This window comes from Lepisma saccharinum, chromosome 25 (genome assembly GCF_977018435.1).
Source record: "Lepisma saccharinum chromosome 25, izLepSacc3.1, whole genome shotgun sequence".
Lineage (NCBI taxonomy): Eukaryota > Metazoa > Arthropoda > Insecta > Zygentoma > Lepismatidae > Lepisma > Lepisma saccharinum.
In genome coordinates, this window is record NC_139253.1 from 51253104 (window position 1) to 51275253 (window position 22150).

The 22150-nt window shown below is 36.9% G+C and overlaps 1 protein-coding gene across 8 annotated transcripts in view; it reads right to left on the reverse strand.

Moving 5' to 3' along the window:
* The window catches only part of ZAP3 (protein), a 245671-nt gene that overhangs the window by 194427 nt on the left and 29094 nt on the right, over window positions 1-22150 (reverse strand). For 5 of the 8 annotated variants that reach the window (XR_014440724.1, XM_083111267.1, XM_083111265.1 and 2 more), the window contains exons 2-3: window positions 20477-20696; window positions 16054-16167 (exon numbers count right to left, since the gene is read on the reverse strand). Coding sequence is in view for 7 of the 8 variants with exons in the window: in XM_083111267.1 (XP_082967393.1) it covers window positions 16054-16167; window positions 20477-20695 (333 nt within the window). In the remaining variant the exon portion in view is untranslated. The remainder of the gene's footprint in view (window positions 1-16053; window positions 16168-20476; window positions 20697-22150) is intronic. The other 3 variants (XM_083111268.1, XM_083111264.1, XM_083111269.1) reach the window with 2 other exon arrangements.

The following is a 22150-nucleotide window of genomic DNA, read 5'->3' on the forward strand; positions in this document are numbered from 1 at the left end:
TTAGTGCTGGGTACAAAAAAAAAGTAGGTGCGTTTCCATTAATTTATGGACAGAACGTTTTATTACCTCCTTTATATATTAAGTTAGGGATAATGAAGACGTTCATCAAACCCTCGGACAAGACTAGTCCTTGTTTCCAATACCTTTCTCAAAATTTCCATTGTTGTCCTAGGCAAAGATTAAAGAGGGCATTTTTGACGGTCCTCAGATTTGCCAGTTCATTGAAGATTCTGCATTGCAAAATGCCATGTATAACAAGTTTTTGGGCAATTGTCAAGACCATAAATGCAAATCAACATAGCGAACATTTGCAACAAAGCGAAGGAGAAGACAATTTAATTTGCCTGTTGCCTGAGGTATATTTCAAATTATTTCAGGACTACAATTTATTTTCATGTTACTAACTTGTGTTATTAAAATTTTGTCATTTCTTTCCAGTGTTTTGCACATTTGATAGTGTGGTTGATGCTGAGTATTAATGAAAAATCAGTAAGTCAATAAATATTTCATGTCACTATTGCAAAAATCCTTACGTGATATGGGAAAACTGTATGCAGATTTGAATTCAGTACACCAAAATTAGGTAAGAAAACCTATTTACCCTAATGCCTGCAACAAACCTGAGTATTTAAGGTTTTATATTTGTAAAATGTTAAGATTTTTAAATGTTTGTTATTTCAAATAATGTTAAGAATATCACATACAACTATATTTAGACTGTAAAGTAGTAGTTGTACATATGTTTTGAAAATGCGTTTGTTAGAATTGACGTCATTCTCGATCACGGCAGAGGAAGTGTATGAACCTACCTGAATATTTACAACTAACGATGGATGGTGTCAGAAAATAAAAGAAGGTAGGGGAATCAACAGGAACGTAGTAACGAAAAATAGAATGCCAGAATAGTGTTATTGGTTTGCATTAAATTAGTTTATTTTTGAAGATAACCTGAAATACTGATTACTTGCAGAAACTTTTGTGTATTTTCATTTGTTTTGTCCAACGTTAATACTATATGAAGCTGTGTGTTAGTGATTGTGATTTGAAATGCTGTAAGAATTGTTCTTTTCACCTCTTCAGGCAAAGAAAAGAAACATGAGTAAATCTGTACATTGCTTGCAAGTCCACATACGACAGGAAATATAAGTGATAATAAAACTGTTTCTAACTTTGAAACCGATGTTGTGCTTTCTTGTACCCAGCAAGCCCTGATGAGTTATAGAGTCTTATGTTTCCGACACAAGGAGCAGCAGACTAACTTTGTGATTGGTGTCCAACTAGAGAATCTTGCATCTCCCGCCGGACCCCTAATTTCCACACCACAAAACAGCTCTGTTTCATAGTGCGTACATGTACCTACAATCAAGCAAATTTCCAACGGCAACTCTTAAATAATAAAGCTTGTGCAGAACAAAAAAAACTATTGCAATCAAAAATCTAATAAATGGTGTCCCAGAAATTCACATAAATATAATTTTCGAGTACCCTGTTTACACAAGGAATTGTACTTGTAAAAACAATAACTCCCTTGCAAAAAAAAAAAAAGCTGTTGATATGTTTTGTGTTTCCAGTATGTTACATCCTCATATGTATACAAAGGAACAAAAAGAACAAATAGTTTTTAAGAAATAGTCGATATACGAACTACCCACTCATAGAGCAGTACAAGCGGTGGTCTACATACCAACCGCCTGTCCGTAAAAGGTTAATATCTTTCTATGATCCTTCATGATAAAACTACAAACGCTAATGATATGAAAACTTATTACAGATTTGTGATGCAAACTGGACATTAATCCTTCGAGACAAAGTGAACCGACCTACTCAACAGTTTGTGAAATGCTTCAGTATTTCACAGAAAAAAAAACTAGGAAAGAAATTTCGCAGTTCCTTCAGAGCAAAACAACAATGTCTGAAGTGGGCAATGTACAAGATAGAGGGAAAAATTAGTGCTGAGCTGATGTTGATACCGGAGCAAATACCACAGGTATCTACATTGGAAAGTATCAGTCGAAATTTAATCACTGATACTAGTCTGAAATCTGATTACCTTGCAAGGTCTGGAAAAATGCTGTGTGACACTTTCTATGGAGTCTAATATCCTGGAATTTATGGATAATGGATATTTTTCAATATTTTGGCAACAGCATCGTAGGGAAAAAAGCCGTTGTGATTAAATAATTATCTGATGTAAATTAGGAACTGCTTTAAAACAAAACTGTGGTACATTAATGTGGTATTGAAAAATCATATTAAAATTTATAACTATCCTGAACTACCCTGAAGTGTTTATTGGCATCAATATCAGTGGGAACTCTGCACTGTTGATGTCATCAGTGTTTCAAAAGGCAACATATATTCTTGCAGTAGTACTGACAAAAGAAAATAATTGCAGAGATAAAACAGAAGAAATAAAAAATTAGGCGAAACCAAGCTGGCTCTGTAGTTCAGGTGGTATAGAAATGAACGTTATGTGAGAGATCCAGCCTGTATTTTACCCCCAAATTTCTACATAGTGTGTGCCAAATCATAAAGAACTCTGTAGTTCACAGTAAGAATACTTATTATACTTATTAGAATACTGATTAGTATTCTAAAGTATCAAATCTTAAATCAAAAGCATTACAACTGTGTTTTGGCTGCAGAATTATCATTACTATGCGAAAATACAAAGTGTAACCCTTCAAAGCTTTTCTGAAAATATTCTCTGCTGTACCTTGCACTCACATATCTTACTATGTACAGGGTTCCCACGTAAACTCTAACTGCATTTTCCCTGAGATTTCCCTGAGTTTTCCAGAATCAGCACACTTTTTCCAGAGTACTCAATACCCAGTACATTACTTTTCTACTATTTTAAATATATTTTACAATGGCCTACGGTGCATCTGATTCATCAGTAATTTTACCGATCTGATATATTTTTAAACAATCTGTAATGTAGTGCAATATTCTGCCATCTCGTTATTTATTTTATGATTAAGAACATGTAATTAATAAAACATTAAAATGTGTTACCATGTAATTAATGTTATAGTTTTGCAAAGTAAATGTCTAAATAGGTAGTTCCCTTTCAAAGGTACAACTCACCACAATCACCCGATTATGTACATTAATTAAGGAGATGAATGAACCGTTCATCTAACATTCAAGGAGCAGTTGCAATTTTACATCAGATCAGTAGGCCTATTAGTAAATTTTGTGTATATATAGTACTTTATGAGTATCAGTCAATAACAAAACAAATTAAAGAATAAAAATGATATCTTTATGCACTTAATCAAGGAGGAAGTTTTTTTTTTGGAACTTTCACACTTTCTTCACAGGACACAAAATAAATTTCAAACACAGTCACAAACATTGGGAGGTGGTTCATCATGTGGTATTCAAAGTCATTGCTAATAGATCTACAGAAGTGATAGAACATTTTGTTCAAGTATTGTACTATCCAGCATTTCAGTGACAGTGGAACAATCATTGTTGGTCTGTGAACTGACCACTTCCAAAATGTCCATGTCTCATATGTTGCAAAGTGACCTGGGACTGAAAGCTTACAAACAATATACAGACTACTTTCTAGCCTCAGAAAGCAATAAAGGCAAAGTGCCTATTGGATCATGAAGCATAAATTGGCACAGAAGAATTATCAAGGAGGCAGCTTTCAATTGCAGAAAGACAGGTTGTATGCCACAAGAAGTTAGTAGGGGCCACATTCTGCTTCAATCATGGTGTGGTGGAAAATGGGGTATTATGAAAGCATCACTGAGCTCCTTTTCTGCAAGAAAAGGGTTAAAACATCAGCCTGAGTGTACCAGGAGACAATGGTCAAGGCTCTAAGCAATATTATTCCATTGCCGGGAGTGGAGTTTTCAGCAGGATTGTGCACCAGCTCATACGGCTCAAACAACCCAGCAGTGGCTTGGGACAAATGTGCTTAACTTTATTTCCCCTTCAGATGGATCATCTGGCAGTACAGGCCTCGGTTCTCTGGACTAGAAATTGTGGTCTGTACTACAAAACATGATTTGAAAGAAGATATAATGCAGTACTGTCACTTTGAACCACTTGTCTTGTAAAGGCAGTGGAAGATTTCCCCCTCGATATAGGCATAATGCAATTGATGATGGCCACAGAGACTTAGGTCTTATGTGCAGGTCAAAGGTGGTCATTTTATGCTTTGTGTATACAATATATCCACCTAACACATATCCATATATGATATCTTAAAAGTATATTCTGTTATTTCATTCAGAGCTTTGAAATATTTACATGGTAAGACTGGGTGTGTATATGTAGAATACTTTCAGATTATACAGAGTGTCTACCAAAATAACAAATCCAAAATTCTTGACTTTTTCTGACCTATTTTTTCTTTATTTCTAACATTTATTTAATCTATACTTAGGTATAGTTGGAAGTTAAGAAAATATATAATTTTAGATTTCCAAATATTCAATTTTATCACATCACTGTACAGGTATATAGCAATGTAAGTTCAATATACTGTAAAAAATAGCAAAGGTTCTTGACCTAAAGCATAATTTCTTGCCTTTCTTGACCAATCCATTGATTTGACTGGTAGACACCCTGTTATAATATCAATTAATCTGTGATGCAAAATAAACACATACCTAAAGCCTACTTCTTCAAAATACGTAGTTCATATAAAGCAAGTTAGTGAAGTTGGAATTATTAGTACAAGAACAAGCATATTTTAGTCCTTCAGATGTGCTTCATTGGGACTCAATGGTAATTAGATGATTTTCCCTGAGATTTCCCTGAGTTTTTACTTTTCTTCAAATTCCCTGAGAATTCCAGGTTTTCCAGGTATGTGGGAACCCTGTATGTAGTTTTAAAGTGATGGTGTGCAATTCATTGCCTCTCACTTAAATATACGGCCATGAAATTAGATGGCTGGCAGAAGTTCGCGCTGCTGCCACGTCAGAGCACAACCCTGTGTGTTGTGAGGATTACGAGCAGTCAGACGTGTATACATGGGAACTCCATTTCTGGAGCCTGTAACACACTTTAAATTCATGCAATCACCAGCTCTGTATCAAATGGTACTCGAAAGTGCCTCAGAGAGAGGTGAGTCTTGACAGTCGAACTACGCAACATAGCTGGGTTGACGTTGCCACACAGTGCAAAGAGACCAGAGACTTTTGTCCCACCCTCACTTTGCTTTCCCACATGTGGCAGAAGCACAATTCTGCCCAGCCACCTATTTTCATGGCCATTCATTTAGTTGTGCACGCATCACCATAGTGCCATTCTATTTTCATTGAATAGTTATCACAATTTTTTAAAAATTTATAAACATGAATAGCATATCTTTAAGCTAAACACAACTGATGACATTACTAAAACTACTCATCCGTACCTTGATATTCAACTGAGTTCTACAAAGAAACGAATAAGCTAAACTACAGAGTGGCATGTATGATGTGAAGATATTGCATATCATTTCGACATGAGCACCATGTGTTTGGGGGGTGCATTAGAACGAAAGTGACATGGAAAGTGTTCGCATTTTCACATGCTTATAACTTAGTGGTCATAAGTGATACAGTGAATAAAACAGCAACGAAGTTTTATTTTTCTCATATTGTTACAAGTTCAACAAAAACATGCAACAATATCCACTTCCCATAAATCTCTGCCATTTGTCACTCCCAAACTAAATATCTACTATGCATCAACCACACCAAGTTTTTGTAAGTTTCAAGCCTCTCATCTTGAAGTGAAATGATCTGACCAATTTCACTCAAATCTAACAAGAGATCAGTCAAAAAAATTTAAAGCTTTCACAAAAAAAAACGATCCCTTAATCAATTTTCTCAACAAAAACAGGAAACCAAGTTTTCATGGTATCTAGCAGTTGCTCAAATGTCATCTCAAATTCCTTAAAATTTATGGCAGTGGTTGCAGTTAAAATATTTCGAAACTTGCCCCCACTCCCTTCTCAAATAATGCATTGTATTTGAAAAACTTTTCATACAAGTTAAGTTTACTGACACATCACTTTCTGAAGTCAGAATTATCCTTAAGAGTTATGCAATTCACGGAAAATGTTTAATTCTGCTGTAAGTATTTGAGAAGCAAATACAGGAATAAACTTAATATTCTGGTAACAACATAAATGTGCTATTAGAAGGGATATTTTTATTTTGTGTAGTAAGTGCGGTTTTTAAATCAAATTTGGGATTATATTCATATTTTTAAAACCAACATTTCATTTTATATACAGCATTTTCACCTCTATAACAGCGAAATTTTATTTTATTTACCGCTTTTGAACCTGGAATTGATTCTGTTTTTGTACAGAAATGTTGCTTTCTTACTTACCAAAATTATGTGCTTCTAGCTATTACACAGGCACATACTGCTCAATCTTCAAGATCCCAATACAGGGTTTTTGATAAGGAGCCATTTTGTGTCCTGTGCATACTTTTCAATGGACTTTAGAATAAAATTCACATTATTTAACGACTTTCCCTCATAAATTTGTGATCCTTGCAATTAACCCTCCCCCGCCCCAAAAAAAGCAGAAGAGCGGAGTAAAATAAAATCAACCATAAATTTGTGAGAATTTCCAGTCCTGATACTAAGAAGCAATCAAAGAAAACTGTGTATTGGGTCTTCAATTATTTTAAAGAACTTGTGGCATCTAGAAACATTATTTTAACGAAAACTGCATCTGTGAATATTATAAACTCTGCCACAAAGTTTCAACCACAACCACAATTCACATCAATGAATATTTAGCAACATAGATATTCTATACACTGTGTCACTCTATTAGCACGAAGTGGGAATATCATGAATACTGTGAAACTGAACACTTTCTTGCAGGATGTATATAATAACGTACATAGACACAACGTAGAGCATCCCATGCATCCCACATGATTCACTATTGTAGCAGTAAACAATCAGCATACGCAAAGAGCAAGCTGAAAATATTTTCACATGAGCACCAAGGAAAGGATTGCTATGAAGAAGGAAGTGTTCTACAAGTGAAGCACAATAATGACCATTAAACAAAAGCTGAAACAACCACAGATTCATTTGGACAAGGGGTAAAACTGAGTAACGGCAGTTTAGGGTTACAGTTTAGCAAAAAGGATCATTACAACGAGTTTGTGTATTTATAGACTAAATCACATGAGAACACATGTTTTTTATTCCTTTCATTCTGTGAAACACTTCACAACAACAAAGCTGCATCTTCACATTTACAAATCAACTAAACTTTGGTAGGAAGAGAATTCTTGCATGGGTAAAATGTCTACTGGCATTCATTGAGAAAATGTATATGTGCAACAACCTGAAAAAAATCCTAATGACGTGATACCATATCAAACGATTGCAGGCCAAGCATAATTAGGCCCACTAAAATACAAATAAAACCCACACACAACCAGCATGTACCATAATAGAGTAAACTAGTTATCAGGTTTATTCTTAATAACTTATCTGAAACACAACAATGAGAAAAATCTTCAAGTTTTGTTTTCATGTGCAAGACTTTTGTAAAGAGGGTCATTGAGGTGCTGTGTAGTGTTAAAGAAAATTGAGACTTTCACAAGTCCAGAAAAACCAGGCTGTGTCTTAAATTTCCTTGCAACTACAGTCGGGACGTGCTAGCAACCGGTGTGGAACCACCCACTCTCGTAGTGACGTGCCGTTGCCGGATTGACATACTTCAGGATTTTCGCGAGCCCACAGAAACACTTGTAGGATTCAACATCTGGTTAAACAGTCAACAACGGGACCCTTCCATTGTTCTCATTCCGACTTTGTTCATATTTGAAGGAACAACATTAACTACTTCTGTTCTTTCATTCATTTTTTATGTTTTTACACACCCTACAGGTAGCTCGAAAACACATGTACCAAATGTATCATTAATGTTACGAAAATCAAGCAATTGCCAAGCGTTGTAATTTATTGAACTCTGTATTGCCAGAAATGTATTCTCATGTAGCTTCCCAAATTATCTCACTTCACACACCCACATGTGCCTCCCCGATGGTACAGTGGTAGGGTAAGCGTCGTCGCCTTGTAATCAAGTAGTCCTGGGTTCGATACCCTGTCGAGGCACATAGTGGTTCGGATCCCACTTCCAACTGTAGGTTCATTCCAGATTAGCCGTAGTGTGCATAAAGTGGACTTTAAAAAAACAACTCAATCAATCAATCAATTCACACACAATTGATTTGTTCTTGATAAATTCTTCTCCGTAATACATTAACTCAGTTCTGTGAAATTCTGTTTTAGAGGTGAATTTTTGTAGGTTCCCCAAAATATAATTTAAAAACGTGTTAACGAAAGCAAGTTGTACGTAATTTGCCATAGTTTTCAAGAAATACATTTCATTTGTACGTTCTGAAGCTTCAACAATGTTACAGAAGTATAAATTCCATGCCTTTACAAAATAAAGGGTGAGTTTCGTATACAAAAACAATAGGCAGGTATAGCTGCAGTCGGTATAGAGTTGCGAAAAAGACGAACGCCTCGGCGTGACAAAGAAGGCAAAGAGAGGCGGCATGAAATCATAGGAGAAAGATTTGCCACATTTGTTCATAACACAAGATGCATTTTCTTTTGTTGGTAATTGTGATACAACGCAATACAAGTAAAAAGATGCCAGTAGCTGATGCTTGCAATGTACCATAATAAAAACACAACAAAGGTTCTTTCATTGAAGGTTTTCGGTTGCTGTGTAGAGCAGGAAGAGAAAATGTTTCATGCTTGCCAGAAAGTAAAATTCACACGGGAAGTTAACGTTAAATTACAAGAAACTTCAGATTCAAACTTCTAGATTCGTTAATTTCTCACTTTACGACGGAAATAACATATAGTAGCATACTGATACGTACGTGCTTAATTTAGCGTGAAGTTTTATTTTTTCCCGAGCTTGCCAAAAGAACAGCTGATTAGCCTGTCCGCCTGTTTGCGCGAACGTGGCAATGCACAAAACCCCCAGCCACATGGCAGCTAACGAGGAGACAAAATTTGGACACGTTCTGCCATTTTGCGTTCTGATTGCACACCGCTTCTTATCGTGGCCGACTGTTGGTCTGCAATCACTGCACACCAATGGTTCCGTACCATCTACAAGAAGCTGGTGCCAAACAAGACAATTTACCAGTGGCATAAATCTTTAGTTGAAACAGGTTGTTTGTGTGCGAAAAAACACACATGTAGACCATCTAACTAGGAAAATGTTGATTGCATCCGAGAAGTGTTCAAACATGGTCCACAAAAATCAACAGATAATTGGGTGATGGTTCTTATTTCTAAATTTGGCAGGTTTGACACAAGAAAAGTGTGGCAAGAACTCAAATTTCGATGGGATGTGTATCGCATAACTGGTGGATGCCACATTGAACATTTGTAGACATTCATAGAAACTTGAAGTCTTACTGATTGATACAAAAGAACTATCATTGTTGTATTCCATACAGTTTAGTCAAAATAAATACTTAAAGTTGTTTACTCTATTATGATACACCTTGTAACGATTTGGGAATTTTGTGTAATAATTGATTCTTGTTTCGGTAAATTTTGATCAGCACTCGTATATATGTTAGGTTTTTTTTCTTCTTATGGTAGTATAATTTCTATTTTATTCTAAATCAATGCAATTTCTGTTGTTGGGCAAAAGAGAACGCAGAGCAAGCTGAATCTTGCCTTTTCTTTCGTCCCAACAATGCATCTGTTACAGTTGGCATTGTACTTTGATCTTAAGCAGTAGACTTAAGGCGAGGAGGGACAATTACGCACTGCTATTTAAAAAAGGGATTAGTATGCAAGAGAGCAAGTATTTCTCTCCATATTGCAAGTGGAAACTGTTCAAGTTGATTAGTAAGCTAGACATGATGTTTGAAAAATATGATTAATAAGTATTTACAGAATCCCATGTATTTCTTATGGGAAATCAACTTCAAGTTATGGCTAATCAAATGGAAGTTTCGCCTTTTCCTACTACTATGACATAGTTCAACATGTCCTTTTTCCATCCATGTACTTTTCTACGTCATTGGATGTTTGATATTCCCGAGAGAACGAATAAAATAATGGTCCCATAAGCCTAATGCATTTATTTTTGCCTCCTACGGCCATCCTGACAGTGTTGCCAAACCTGATGTGTATAAAAGAGCTAAATTTCACCATTTATAGAACTAAAGATGACTTACAAGGAGCTAGATTAACGAAGGCTGCATAAATTGCCTCCTAGGGTAATTTTAGGCATCAGAGAGGTGGGGGCTCTGCTATTACTGTTAGCTTTAAAGTGATGGCAATTTACTCTTAATTTCCATGGCCTAGTATGATGGCATCATCCATCTCAATAATCCACTGATGCACGGCCTATCCACAATTCCTTCAACGTCTCGAGACACCCTAAGGAACGTGTAAAACACCCATGACAAGCACACCTAGTAATACCCACCACAATGGCTACTAACATACCTCAAGCATTCTACCCCTCTCATTTTAGTGGACAAAACCCCCAAGAAATAGAGCAATTCTTGATGAAATTGGAAAGTGTTGCAACTGCAGCAAACTGGAATAACACTAGACACAGGGTGGCTACAGACAAGCAGAAATGAAATTCGCCGACTTTTCCAGGGAAAAATTTAGATTCCTCCCTGACAATTATAAACTAAATTCATGTTTTTGCAAATGGAAATAAGAATGTCATACAGATCCAGGTATATTAAGTACCTACATTAGCATCCATGAAATTGACTTCATTTCTCTATGATTTGCATTCAAACTGCAAAATAGTGAATTTGGAAAATTATTACTATTCGCAAGGTAGGGAGGAATTAGGGATTTTTTCATATGCAGTCAGTTTTTCAATAAAATATTTCATTATTTTCAAAGTTACGACTAAATGAGATTAGAATGAAGTAATTGATGCAAAAAGGAATTTTGTAATTTTTAATCTCTTTAGCCTTTCTTGTTATTATATGTTGATATTTCGACTGAGGTTTGGAACCCTCTGCTTGCAAGAACCATGAGTGCAGACTCGTTTTTCAATTCACACACCTACTTCTCTTTTCTATGTAAAGCAAAAAAACTTAACCCTTGCACACAAGTGAAACAATTGAATCATACAAAACAAGGTGTCATATTTCCTTACATTATCAATGGGACTTCTCTTTCAGTACAAACATTCACAGTATATCCAAGTGAAGTACTGTGAAACTGGCACCATGTAGTTATACCATTATTACTGGCGAGAATGGAAAAACACTGTTGATAAAAGCTTCCGAAAGTTTATGTATGAGGGGCATCCAGAAAAAAGTTTCAATGGCACCTGTACAAGGCACTAGTCGTCAGAGCGTAACATGCATATGCAGGCAGGAAGAAGTGTCATGTGGTTTTAATCTTGTGCAGTAAAACACAGCCTTTCTAGGACAGTTCTAGGTTAAAGATGGCAGCTCTCATACAGTCTCCCACCGACTACAAGGTATGTGCTGCAATCAGAATTTTGCACCTTTAAAATTATACCTTCGTGGTGTTTTTAAATTACTGTTTTAAATTGTAGGTCACGTGGTGTACGTATTTTCGTGACAGTTTGGTATGTTGGAACCGATTTTTGAGGAAGTTATTTTCCATTACTACTCGCACGAGAAATGCCAAAGTTACAACTACCCTGTGGTGGTATGTGAGTACTCAATCACCACCAAAATTGCACCACTTAGCTCAGTGATTCAAAACACTTCTCGCATGACAAATACTGATGATGCTGTCTCTGTGTGAACCCCACCACTTTGCTCTGTGGTACAAATTGTTCTGATAGAAGTTGAGAAAATCCTGGGTAATATTTGATTGAATGTGACTGTCGGAATTATGCCACATACAACATGCATTATAGTTTGCATTATAGTTTTCTCTTGGATAAAATGTTGGAAAACTCGTGTGTTCTAGATACACAAATATGGCACATTTTGTTTCTTTAAGCATAAAAAAGACAAGAATTTTGGATTTCAAGGCATTTTTTGTAGTTTAAGTGCATTTTTAAAATTCGCGAAAAATGCCAACAATTTACATTTTATGCTAATTTCTCGTGATTTCGCTATTTTGAATGGGTGAAAATGTGTCCACACATCTCACTCCACATTCATATACACTACTTCACAGCAAATGATATGTTTCACTATTATAGCGTTTGCAAAGAATCAAGGTCCCTACTAATTAGAACTTACTTTCTGGACTCCCCTCGTATAAATAAATAGATGAAAAGTGAAAATTTAACAGGTCTGGAAGACAAAATGTCAATTACTGAAAAAAAAGTTGTATGCTTTTAGGATTAAATGATTCGAGTAATTAAATTAAAATATTCACGTATTTATTGTTATAATTGTATTTCATAACATTGGCCATTCCACGAGTTTAAACAGACAGGACCAAAAAGGGGAAAGGGGCGTAAATTGCAATAAGAGTGTTGCAGAAAACTTGAGGTTGGGAGCATCCTGCAATTTTCAAATTTATATAATGATTACCAATGCAGATTTCTGTTTTACTTTTTTTGTGACATTATTCAACTATCCCGATTCGTTGGATTCTTCTTGACATGGAATTACAGTTCCATGTCATTGTAAATGAATGTTAATCTATGCAAAACCAGTATTACGTCTGGATGATGAAAGAAAACCTTCGTACGCTTTTCTACATTCAATAAGATTAAGTAAGCCAGAAGAGTACTAAAATTCCAGCACCATATTTGCAGTGGTGCAGCAGACTAAGGTTCCATTTTTGTGGGATGTCGCATCTGACAAATGTCGCAAATGATTAAAAATGTCATACTGGAACTTCCTAGAAACATCGGATTCATGAGAACGCAATGCGTGAGATTTTTGTTGGATGTCGCAGAATGACAAGTATCGAACTGCTAAGTTCGACAAAAATCGCATGCATATAAGGAGCCAAAAAATTTGTTCAATGTAATGTTGTACCACACCAGACAAACTCGGATGTACAAGGCTCTGTTTATGAATGGAATTTTTGTCAGATGTTGCAGTCCGAAGACATCCAACAAAAATCAATTTCACAAGAATGCCATGCATGTGATTTTTGTCGCAAGTTGTAGTGAACATTTTGTTGAAGTTCAACATTAGTTGGATGGCGATATCCGACAAAAATCATATCCATCAATGGAGCCAAAATGTTCATCCGACAAATGCTGTACCACAACATTCAACAAATTACAGGATTGCATAGCGCCCTTTTTGTTTCCATGTTCCTTGAGAATGTCCGACAAAATGCCATGCTACGACATCCAACAACTATCTGACAGTGCCACAGTGGTAATGCCCCTCCCCTCCCTCCATCTGTTGACTGTTCTGTCCAATTACTTCCATACAGACAAGAAAAGTGATAATTCAATGCATTTTCCACATGATATTTAGAGGCTTATCAAATTTTTCTTCCCCTCCTGAAATTTCTCTCCCCCCTCCCCTCCCGGTTTCTGTTCTTGCGCTATGGTTGTGTTGTGCATAAAAGATGCCTAAAAGTTGAGGTTGAGATTTAGCAACTAGATTTCCTGTTCCCATGCAGCGCTACCTAATGACATCCCCCAACGAAAATGCCTGGCACATTCATTGCATCCCATCAAAAAAAAAGTCAATAAAAACAAAATTCCCTGACCTTTTTTGACCTCTCAAATTTCCTGACTTTTCCCGGTTTTCCAGGTCTGTCGCCACCCTGTAGATGGAAGGAAATGTTACCTCTATTCTAACTGACATAGCTTTGATTCATTTTCAAGACATAAAGACAAGACCTTATTTTAATGAATCGACATACACCCAAATTAAGAATAAGTTGAGTACTTTGTTCAAGGGAGCTTATATGCCCAGTCAGCTGGTGCAAATAGTGTTAGAACAGAAGCAACTGTTAACCGAACCTATTCATGTTTATGTAATCGCAAAAAATGTTTTTAGTGCTGCAATATTTCCCTAGAGCAACCGAAGAGCAAATTATGTCATATATAATTACAGGTCTACGGTCCAAATACATTGGTTGTATAACTAATCAGCATTTTCCAAACACTGAAGATCTCATTTCACATTTACAAAACTTTATGCGACAGGAAGCTTTGATTCACTCTCGCATGGTAGAGGAAAAAACAGAGCTTGAATAAGCGTTAGCGCAGGCACGGTATAGTCAAACTTTGACCCCCACCACATAGCTATTCATTTCCTCTGCATAAACATTTTTTTCCTAACACAGCCCAAACAAACTTCCAATACATGCCTCAGCTGAAGCAAAGTCCAGTTCTGAGCAATGCTAACTCAGCAGCAGCTCCCATTACAAAATACAGACAGCTGCTCAAAGGCCTCCTAATGACAGGCCGCAAACTCGTCAGTTGCATTCTGTTACCGCATTACTCTGCGTCTCAGTTGGAAGTTCCATGCTTCGGTTCCACACATTTCCCTGTAGTGGGCGTTACACCATTTGATTTCAATAGAAGCAGACAACAGAAGTTCTGTTGCTTTTTGTTGCCGCGTTTCTCCACATCTCAGTGGGCAATGTGCTTAAAAAGCATTGTTGACAACTGATATTGTAAGTCTCACACCAAGGACCGTAACAGCAGCACTTCTGTTTATAACAAACTCCTTCTTCAAGGCAGCACTTCTGTTTATAACAAACTCATTCTTCAAGGTCATACCAATCCCTCCTGGAAGGCTTGCCAATTTATCCAGATGAATGCCTTAGTAGCTTCTTTTTAAAGTATGAGTGCCGGGACTTTTTGTATGCACTGAATTTTGTTACTTTGTCGAGCAAACTTATTACTTTTCTTCTCATCCTCTATCAGGGTGGCCACTCTAGGACCATGATAAAATTCAAGTATAATTCCCAGTTTTCAAGACGAACTTTAAAAAATTCAAGGCTACAAGCAGATGTTTTCTCTATTTCAACCTTACGAATTACCGCCTCTCACCATCCATACACAAGAATATTAACAATATAAATGGTCTGTGTGATTCCAATGTATCCAAAAATTCTAATTCAATTGAATTAGACGGTAACATATTCAAGTTAAGGTGCGGAGTTTACATTTGCCATTTCACATACTGGGACTTGAAATACATTTACAAACACAAGTCACAAATGTTATGGGATATACTAATCTAAGAAAAATTGTTAATCGATTAACAATTTCAAACTCAAATTTACCTAATCAACTTCAATATATCTTATCTTGCAATAATCTTCCATCTGTCAGATAGATTGTTCTGCAAAGGACACTAACAAAGTGAACAGATTGAGAGAATTCAGTTTTATTTTCACGCAGCTCCATTTTACCTTCCATAAAATAAAAGATAAAATAAAAAAATTGCCTCCGGACATTTGTAAATGTATGAATTAATTTGGATTAATAAAATTTATAATTTTTCACGTCTACGGAGAAAAATTCACATAGAATTGAAGCATAATTCTCAGGGCCAATAATTCACGCATAATTCCCAGAATACAAGGAATTCCCGGTGAGTAGCCACCCTGTCTATATATAAAGAAAACTCAACCCACATTTTCTATGGTATTATACTCTCTTCGATGAGATGACACTGAGAATACAAGTAACAGCACCTACCAAATTCACAATTTCATTGTGTGCCTGTAAATTCACAACTGTGACTTTTCAAATCAAAACAATCAAGTTTACTAAAAATGTATGCACAAGAAGTTGAACTCCAGATTATTAAAATGTGCCTGAACTTTAAAATTACCTTTGAACATGCTTGAAACTTATAGGCCAATATTTTCCACCAGCAGTGAGGTATGTGCAACTGAGTCCTCACTAAGCTAACCGAGAAGGCTCTATATTTGCAGCAAAAACATACAGCATAAATTCAAAACGACCACACACAATCAAAAATCCAAATTTTCTCACATTCATATTGGTGTTAGAGTGCAAACTAAAAGCCAGCACCATGCATGCATAGATTCAGGTTACAAACAGCAGAACCTAGTATCCAAAACAAATACTATGTGCAGTAAACAAGCTGTTCATAAAAGCAAGGCAAAAAAACTAACCTTCTCGCCATATTGCTGTTGCCACTGTTGATACTGTTGTTGCCATTGTTGCCACTGTTGCCATTGCTGCTGCTGCAGTACAGTCCATTGCTGCTGTGAATAAGCCGAAATATCCTATGGAGACAATATTTAACATACGAACTGTAGAGTCATAATGAAATTTACAGTGTCAAAAATTAAAATAAAAAAACTTAAATGCACAATGCAAAAAATCAGAGATACTAAAAAAAAATACTAAGAAAATTATACAAATAAATGAGTTGTACTAAATCTATACACCAATGTAAATTAAAAAGCTAGTTGTGATGTAAAAAAATGGCTGTCAAAGGCACATTACAAAATAAATAAAAAGTACTCCTGATGCATGTGCTCAAGCCATTCTCCAGCGTCTTTGCTTTTTAGTTCCTGCCTATGAAAGCTAAAATTGAGAAATGCATAATAGACATGTATAACATGCAGCACGTGAGTACAATGCAATTTTACTGCAGTACCTTTGATATATATATACTTTTTCCATGTTTGTTTAACCTAACTTTGCACGCCAATTTAACCAGATGAAAGTTTCCTGCACAGCAGAACACTACCACACATACTTTGATTTTTTCTTAATTCCTAAAATTGAATTTCCATTTCTCTCAAACATAAACACATGGGCAAAGATTTATGTACATTATATTTCAATATAAAAAAAGGTACCTTGTAACATGTTGTCTGAAGCTGAGTACGCACCATTTTTTTTCTCCATCTCCTCTTCTAGTAAATATGTTATGAACTTATACTTATGACAGAGAACTTAAATTTACAAAACTACAAATTTCCATAATTAAATATCCCACATTTCAACTTGACAACTCACAAAATAATAATTTAAAAATTCTCAAAGTTAAAAATGGGTGAAAAAGTTGAAAAGGAAGCAATAAATAAGAAGTCATTGGGTCATCAGATTTCGTGGATGTGCAATGACTGCTAGAACAAGTGAGTGTGTCCAGTAGATATCACTGTCACATGTCATGATCGTTCATTAGTTTCCAATTAGGCACCATCTGCCTGGGTGTTTATTTTAAAACTTAACATTTACTGCTTTGAAGAATAATCCAGCAAAGGATGTATTATTCTGCCACCACTGTCATGTATGCCAGTTTATTAATAAAGCTTTTGATGTCATGTTCCTGATGGATGTTGGCACCTTTTATGTAACTTCCATTTATATCTATGCAACTTGTTTTCCCACTTATGAAGAAAAACGACACTTCTTGAAAATTCGAGAATATAATTTGCCAGCAACTGTCGAGAATATAATTTGCCAGCAACTGTTAGTTTTATTATTATATATATATATATTTATCACGACACAAATCATAAAATGCATATTGTGTCATAAAACTTAGAAGTCGAGAGTGATCAAAGGATTCGGTGAATTACAACATAAAGTTCATCAGTTAATCAAAGTTTCAAGAAAATCCACTTGGTGAATTAGTTCCAAATTGTGTCTACAATAAAAAAAGTGCAGTCAACTTTCATAACATCAACAACTCTTAGATGAATACAGGGCACTGTTTGTAGGTAAATGATGACTTGCTCTTGTTTGCTCCATGCAATTCACCAGATGCATTTTGTTAAAACGAGTTGGGGGAAGTTGAGTATCATTGATTATTCCCATACAATCAATTAATTAATTACACAGTTTCTAATAGAAGACAATGTCAAATCGTAGAATTTCATCACTCAAATCTGCATGTGATTTTACTTTTCACACCTGTTGATCCTATAGATGAACTTCAACAGCCTACAACAGAATTTCCTGGGTGGGGAGGGGGTGAGAGTTCATTCACAATTTCCATTTTTGGAGTGTGATTATTCCAGATGGGTTGCAAATTAAATTTAGCCAAAAAGCTGTAAATAATACTATTGCCAATAATAATAAATGGTCGTAAATAATAATATTGCCAAAAAAAATGGATCTGGATAATTCACTGTTGTGAAAATTGTGGGGGTGACATAAATTACTGATGTATACAGGGCTACTACAAAAGAAATACACACTTTCAATGCGTTATAAATCCAAAACTATTTATGTTATTAGGAAACACTTTTCACTGTTTTATAAAGTAATTCTTTAAGTTTTGTTTCGGGAACTCACAGATGTTCAATATGTGCTCCTTGTGTCACACATCAAGACGTTAATCAAATTCAACCCAAACCCGGTGTAAGATACCTGCATCTACACTTTTGGAAGGTTGTGAAATAAAATAAAATGTTTTCTGAATGTTGAGCACACACAATAATTTGTTGTTGCATTTATAGTTTTAAACTCGCCATTGTTGTGGACTTTTGTGGACTTCGCTGATAAACAGCAGGGACACGATCAACTTTTCTTCTGACACGGTGGGTCTTCACAGACTTTTGCCTTTACATAAACACTCTGTACCACTTGTAGATCGACTGTCTAGTAGATGCAGGTTTTCCGAAACGTGTTTCAAAATGTCGTTGTACGAAAGTAACTGAGTTTGTTTTGGCTAGTTCAAGAACACAATATGATTTCTCAAAAGCGTTTGCAGCCATCTTAGCAATTGTTACGCCGGAACAACAATCAGCGACAACAACAAACACCAACAATCCTATCGAAACTTCCACAGTTCCTCAACCTACCAGTGCAAAATTCGTGTATATATTACGAATAGTTTTTGTTTTATAAGACATTGAAAGTGTCTATTTCTTTTGTAGCAGCCCTGAATAGGTTCGAGTTTATTTTAAGTGCACTTTATGCACAGATAGGCTAATCATAATGGCGCAAGAATTTAAAGAAATATCCGAAGAACTATGTGCGTCCATTATGTATCCACCCCAAGACCCCTTGACTGCAAGGCAACAACATTACCACTATGCCATTAGGGAGGCCCTGATGCATATGTATTTACATTTAGGCAAGCGAAACTTGCATTTTGATGCAATTTCTTCATTGTTAAACGTTCTCTTGAAAGAAGTCATTCAATAAAAGAGCTCATATTGCCTTGTAATTCAACTATGTCATAGCCTCATATGTAAATAAATTAACAATAACATCAAATGGGCATTCCATCCGTGAAATTTTGGGCAGGTTCCAGATACCACGTGCAAAAGTCAGTGATGTAGTGGTGAAATGGAAATGTGAGAATGTGATAAAAACACAACCACGAACCGGGAAGCCAAAAAAAATTGACCAACAGGAAACTGCGAGTGCTCTGACGTGTGGTGGTCAAACAAGCAGATTTCATTGGACACTGTGGCCACAGACTTGTGAATGGCATTTGGAAGTGACACCAGTACTCGTACCATCTGGCAAGATATTGTGGCACTGGGATTTCATGAGAGAGCTGCAGCTCATAAGGTAAAGTTACCCAAGCATATAGCACCATGCCATGAAGACACAATTAGGGGTTGTGGGGGTAGGGCCCCACACATTCTCAATCTTGGCCACTTTGGAGGTGATGTGATCAGCACCACACTTCAGCTGCTTTTACCCCCAAGTACCCATTGATTTGAGGCAGGGTAAGCTGCTATATGTGGGAACAAGGCTGAAAATTCTGACCTTGGATCACCCAGACCAGGAATCGAACCTGGGTTCCCTGCAAGCCAATGATTACTACCCAGAACTTGGCAACTTTATTACAGTGGTGCGAAGAACATCGTCAGTGGTTCATTGTTCCCAGCATGAAATTTGGTGTAGGTGGAATCATGGGATGGAGCTGTTTTTCGTGGTATCGTGTTGGTCCTCTGGTTTCAGTGTGTGGAATCCTGAATGCTGATGTCTATCGTGCAATTCTCCCCACCTTGCAGCAAAAGTTTGAAATTCCAGCATGGCCATCCATAAAGCATTGGCCTTAACCGAGTGGTTGCAGACATGGGAGTGAACGAACGACTGGCTACCTCAGAGCCCTGATCTCAAATCCATTGAACATCTGTGGAATGAGTTAGAACACCGGTTGAGATCCACGCAAAACCATCCAAACACCACCATTGAGCTGTTTGCTATTTTGCAAGAGGAATGGAAGCGACTACTCTGGTGGAATGTCTTCCTCATGATTGCCACGAATGGCGGACTTACACCATACTAACACTAGACCAGCTCCAGGTAAACACATTCCTATGGGTGCCTAGTCAATACTGGCAATATAGTGTATGTTGTCCTTTTTTGTAGATTTTTAGTGCCTAACATCTGGTCTCTTAGTTATCGATTTCATGAATTTTATATTGATACTTTATCAGCAATGGTAAAGCTTTCATAGCATTGCATCCCAACCTGATGTGTTAATAGTAAATGACCTTAATATATTCACAACTACAACCATAAATTTGCAAACATTTCCATTAAATATTAAACAAGAGTTACATCACATTATAATAATATGTATAATAGATACTGGTGAATGAAACAATGACTTACCCCAGGTGTGCCTGTAGGTGGTGCTGCTGCACCATAGTATGAATATGCCCCTCCATATCCAGCTGCAGGAACTGTAGGTGCTGCTGCAGTTGGTGTGGCAGCTGCTGCAACAGGCAATGCTTGATAAGTCTGAGTGGTGTAACCTGTAGCTGCTGCAGCTGCTGCAGCTCCTGCGGCAGCTACTGTAGCTGGAGCACCCCACTGGTTCCACGCTTGCATGCTAAGATAAAAAGAGAGAAATCCAATTAACCAACAATGTTTACAAATTCAAATTGTACTTGTCTGAATGTTACTAGTGTGCAACATTAATTGAACATTACAAATTGTTCAGTACAAAGGTTCTTAACCTGTGATCTGCAGACTCCCATGGAGTCACCATGACCTGCCAGGAGAACAATTATTAAATACACCAATTAAAAAAATAAAAACAGCTTTCCACAGCTTGAATGTAAGAATATAGAAATATTTTTAGCATTTTTAATATGAGACTTTATAATCTAATACTAGATTGCTTACAATATATGAAAATCAATACTGTAAAATTAACTCATTAAGATTAGATATGCACAGGAGATGTACTACGTAGAATTTCAGCAAAAAATTCACGCTTGACCAGGACTCAAGCAAGGGTCTCTGGCATACCCTGCCGTTGCTCTACCACTGAGCCAGCCTGGCCAAGCCTGGTTTTTTAATAACCAACTACTCAATGGTCCCCTAGATAGGTAATACCATTACCATAAAAACAAATGTGTCAATCTTTTACAGAAGGTTGTTTGGGATCTCTGGTGACGATTTTAAAAGCCGCTGGCAGCGCTGTTGTCAACGTCAGTCCGTCCAAAAGGTGCATGCTGAGTCACGTCAGTACCGAGAACGCGTGTGCAGAGTGTTGTGCCATTTACCTACAACGATGCCGAAGAAAATTGAACCATACTAGGAGGGCTACATAACAGCCCTTTCCGATGCTAAATATAGCTATTCGGCAATCAAAGGAATGTGCAAGAAGCGTGGTTTTGTGATATCGAAGAAAGGGATCGGTGCGGTATTGAACAAAAAAGGCAAAGGCCGACTGGGCCTAAGTCCACAGGGAAGAAACAGGCAAATCCACGAGCAGCTACGAGTCGTACACCGGACATAGTGAGAAAAGTGAAGGCCCTTGTGTCAGGTGGTAACCCTGCCCCCCAAAGGAGTATCGCACGTAAGTTGGGAATGTCTGTGTCAACAGTGAATAACATAATCAAGAAGGACCTGCAAGTAGAAATGCGGCATAAGCGGCGAGTTCACAAGCTGTTGCCTCGTCACATAGCGGAACGTCGCACGAACGCTAGAAAGCTCTATGAGACCTATCTTGCAGGGGAGAGATGGAAAAATGTGGTGACATTAGACGAAGCATATGTCTACCTTAGTGACTGTCACAAACCCCGTGCGATTTACTACCGCCCTCGCGACAAAAACAATTATCAAACATTGTATCGAGAATGCCAGGAAAGTTTTCCACGGGGTTTCATGATCATCGCTGGATACTGCTATAATGGCAAGCTAGCAATTCGCCGTGTAGCTAATAACGTGAAGGTGAACTCCACGTACTATCAGGATGAGGTTTTAACACCCATTTATAACACAGATATCCCGGCACTGTATGGGGGGAAAAAACCAGGCCTGGGTGCACCAAGATAA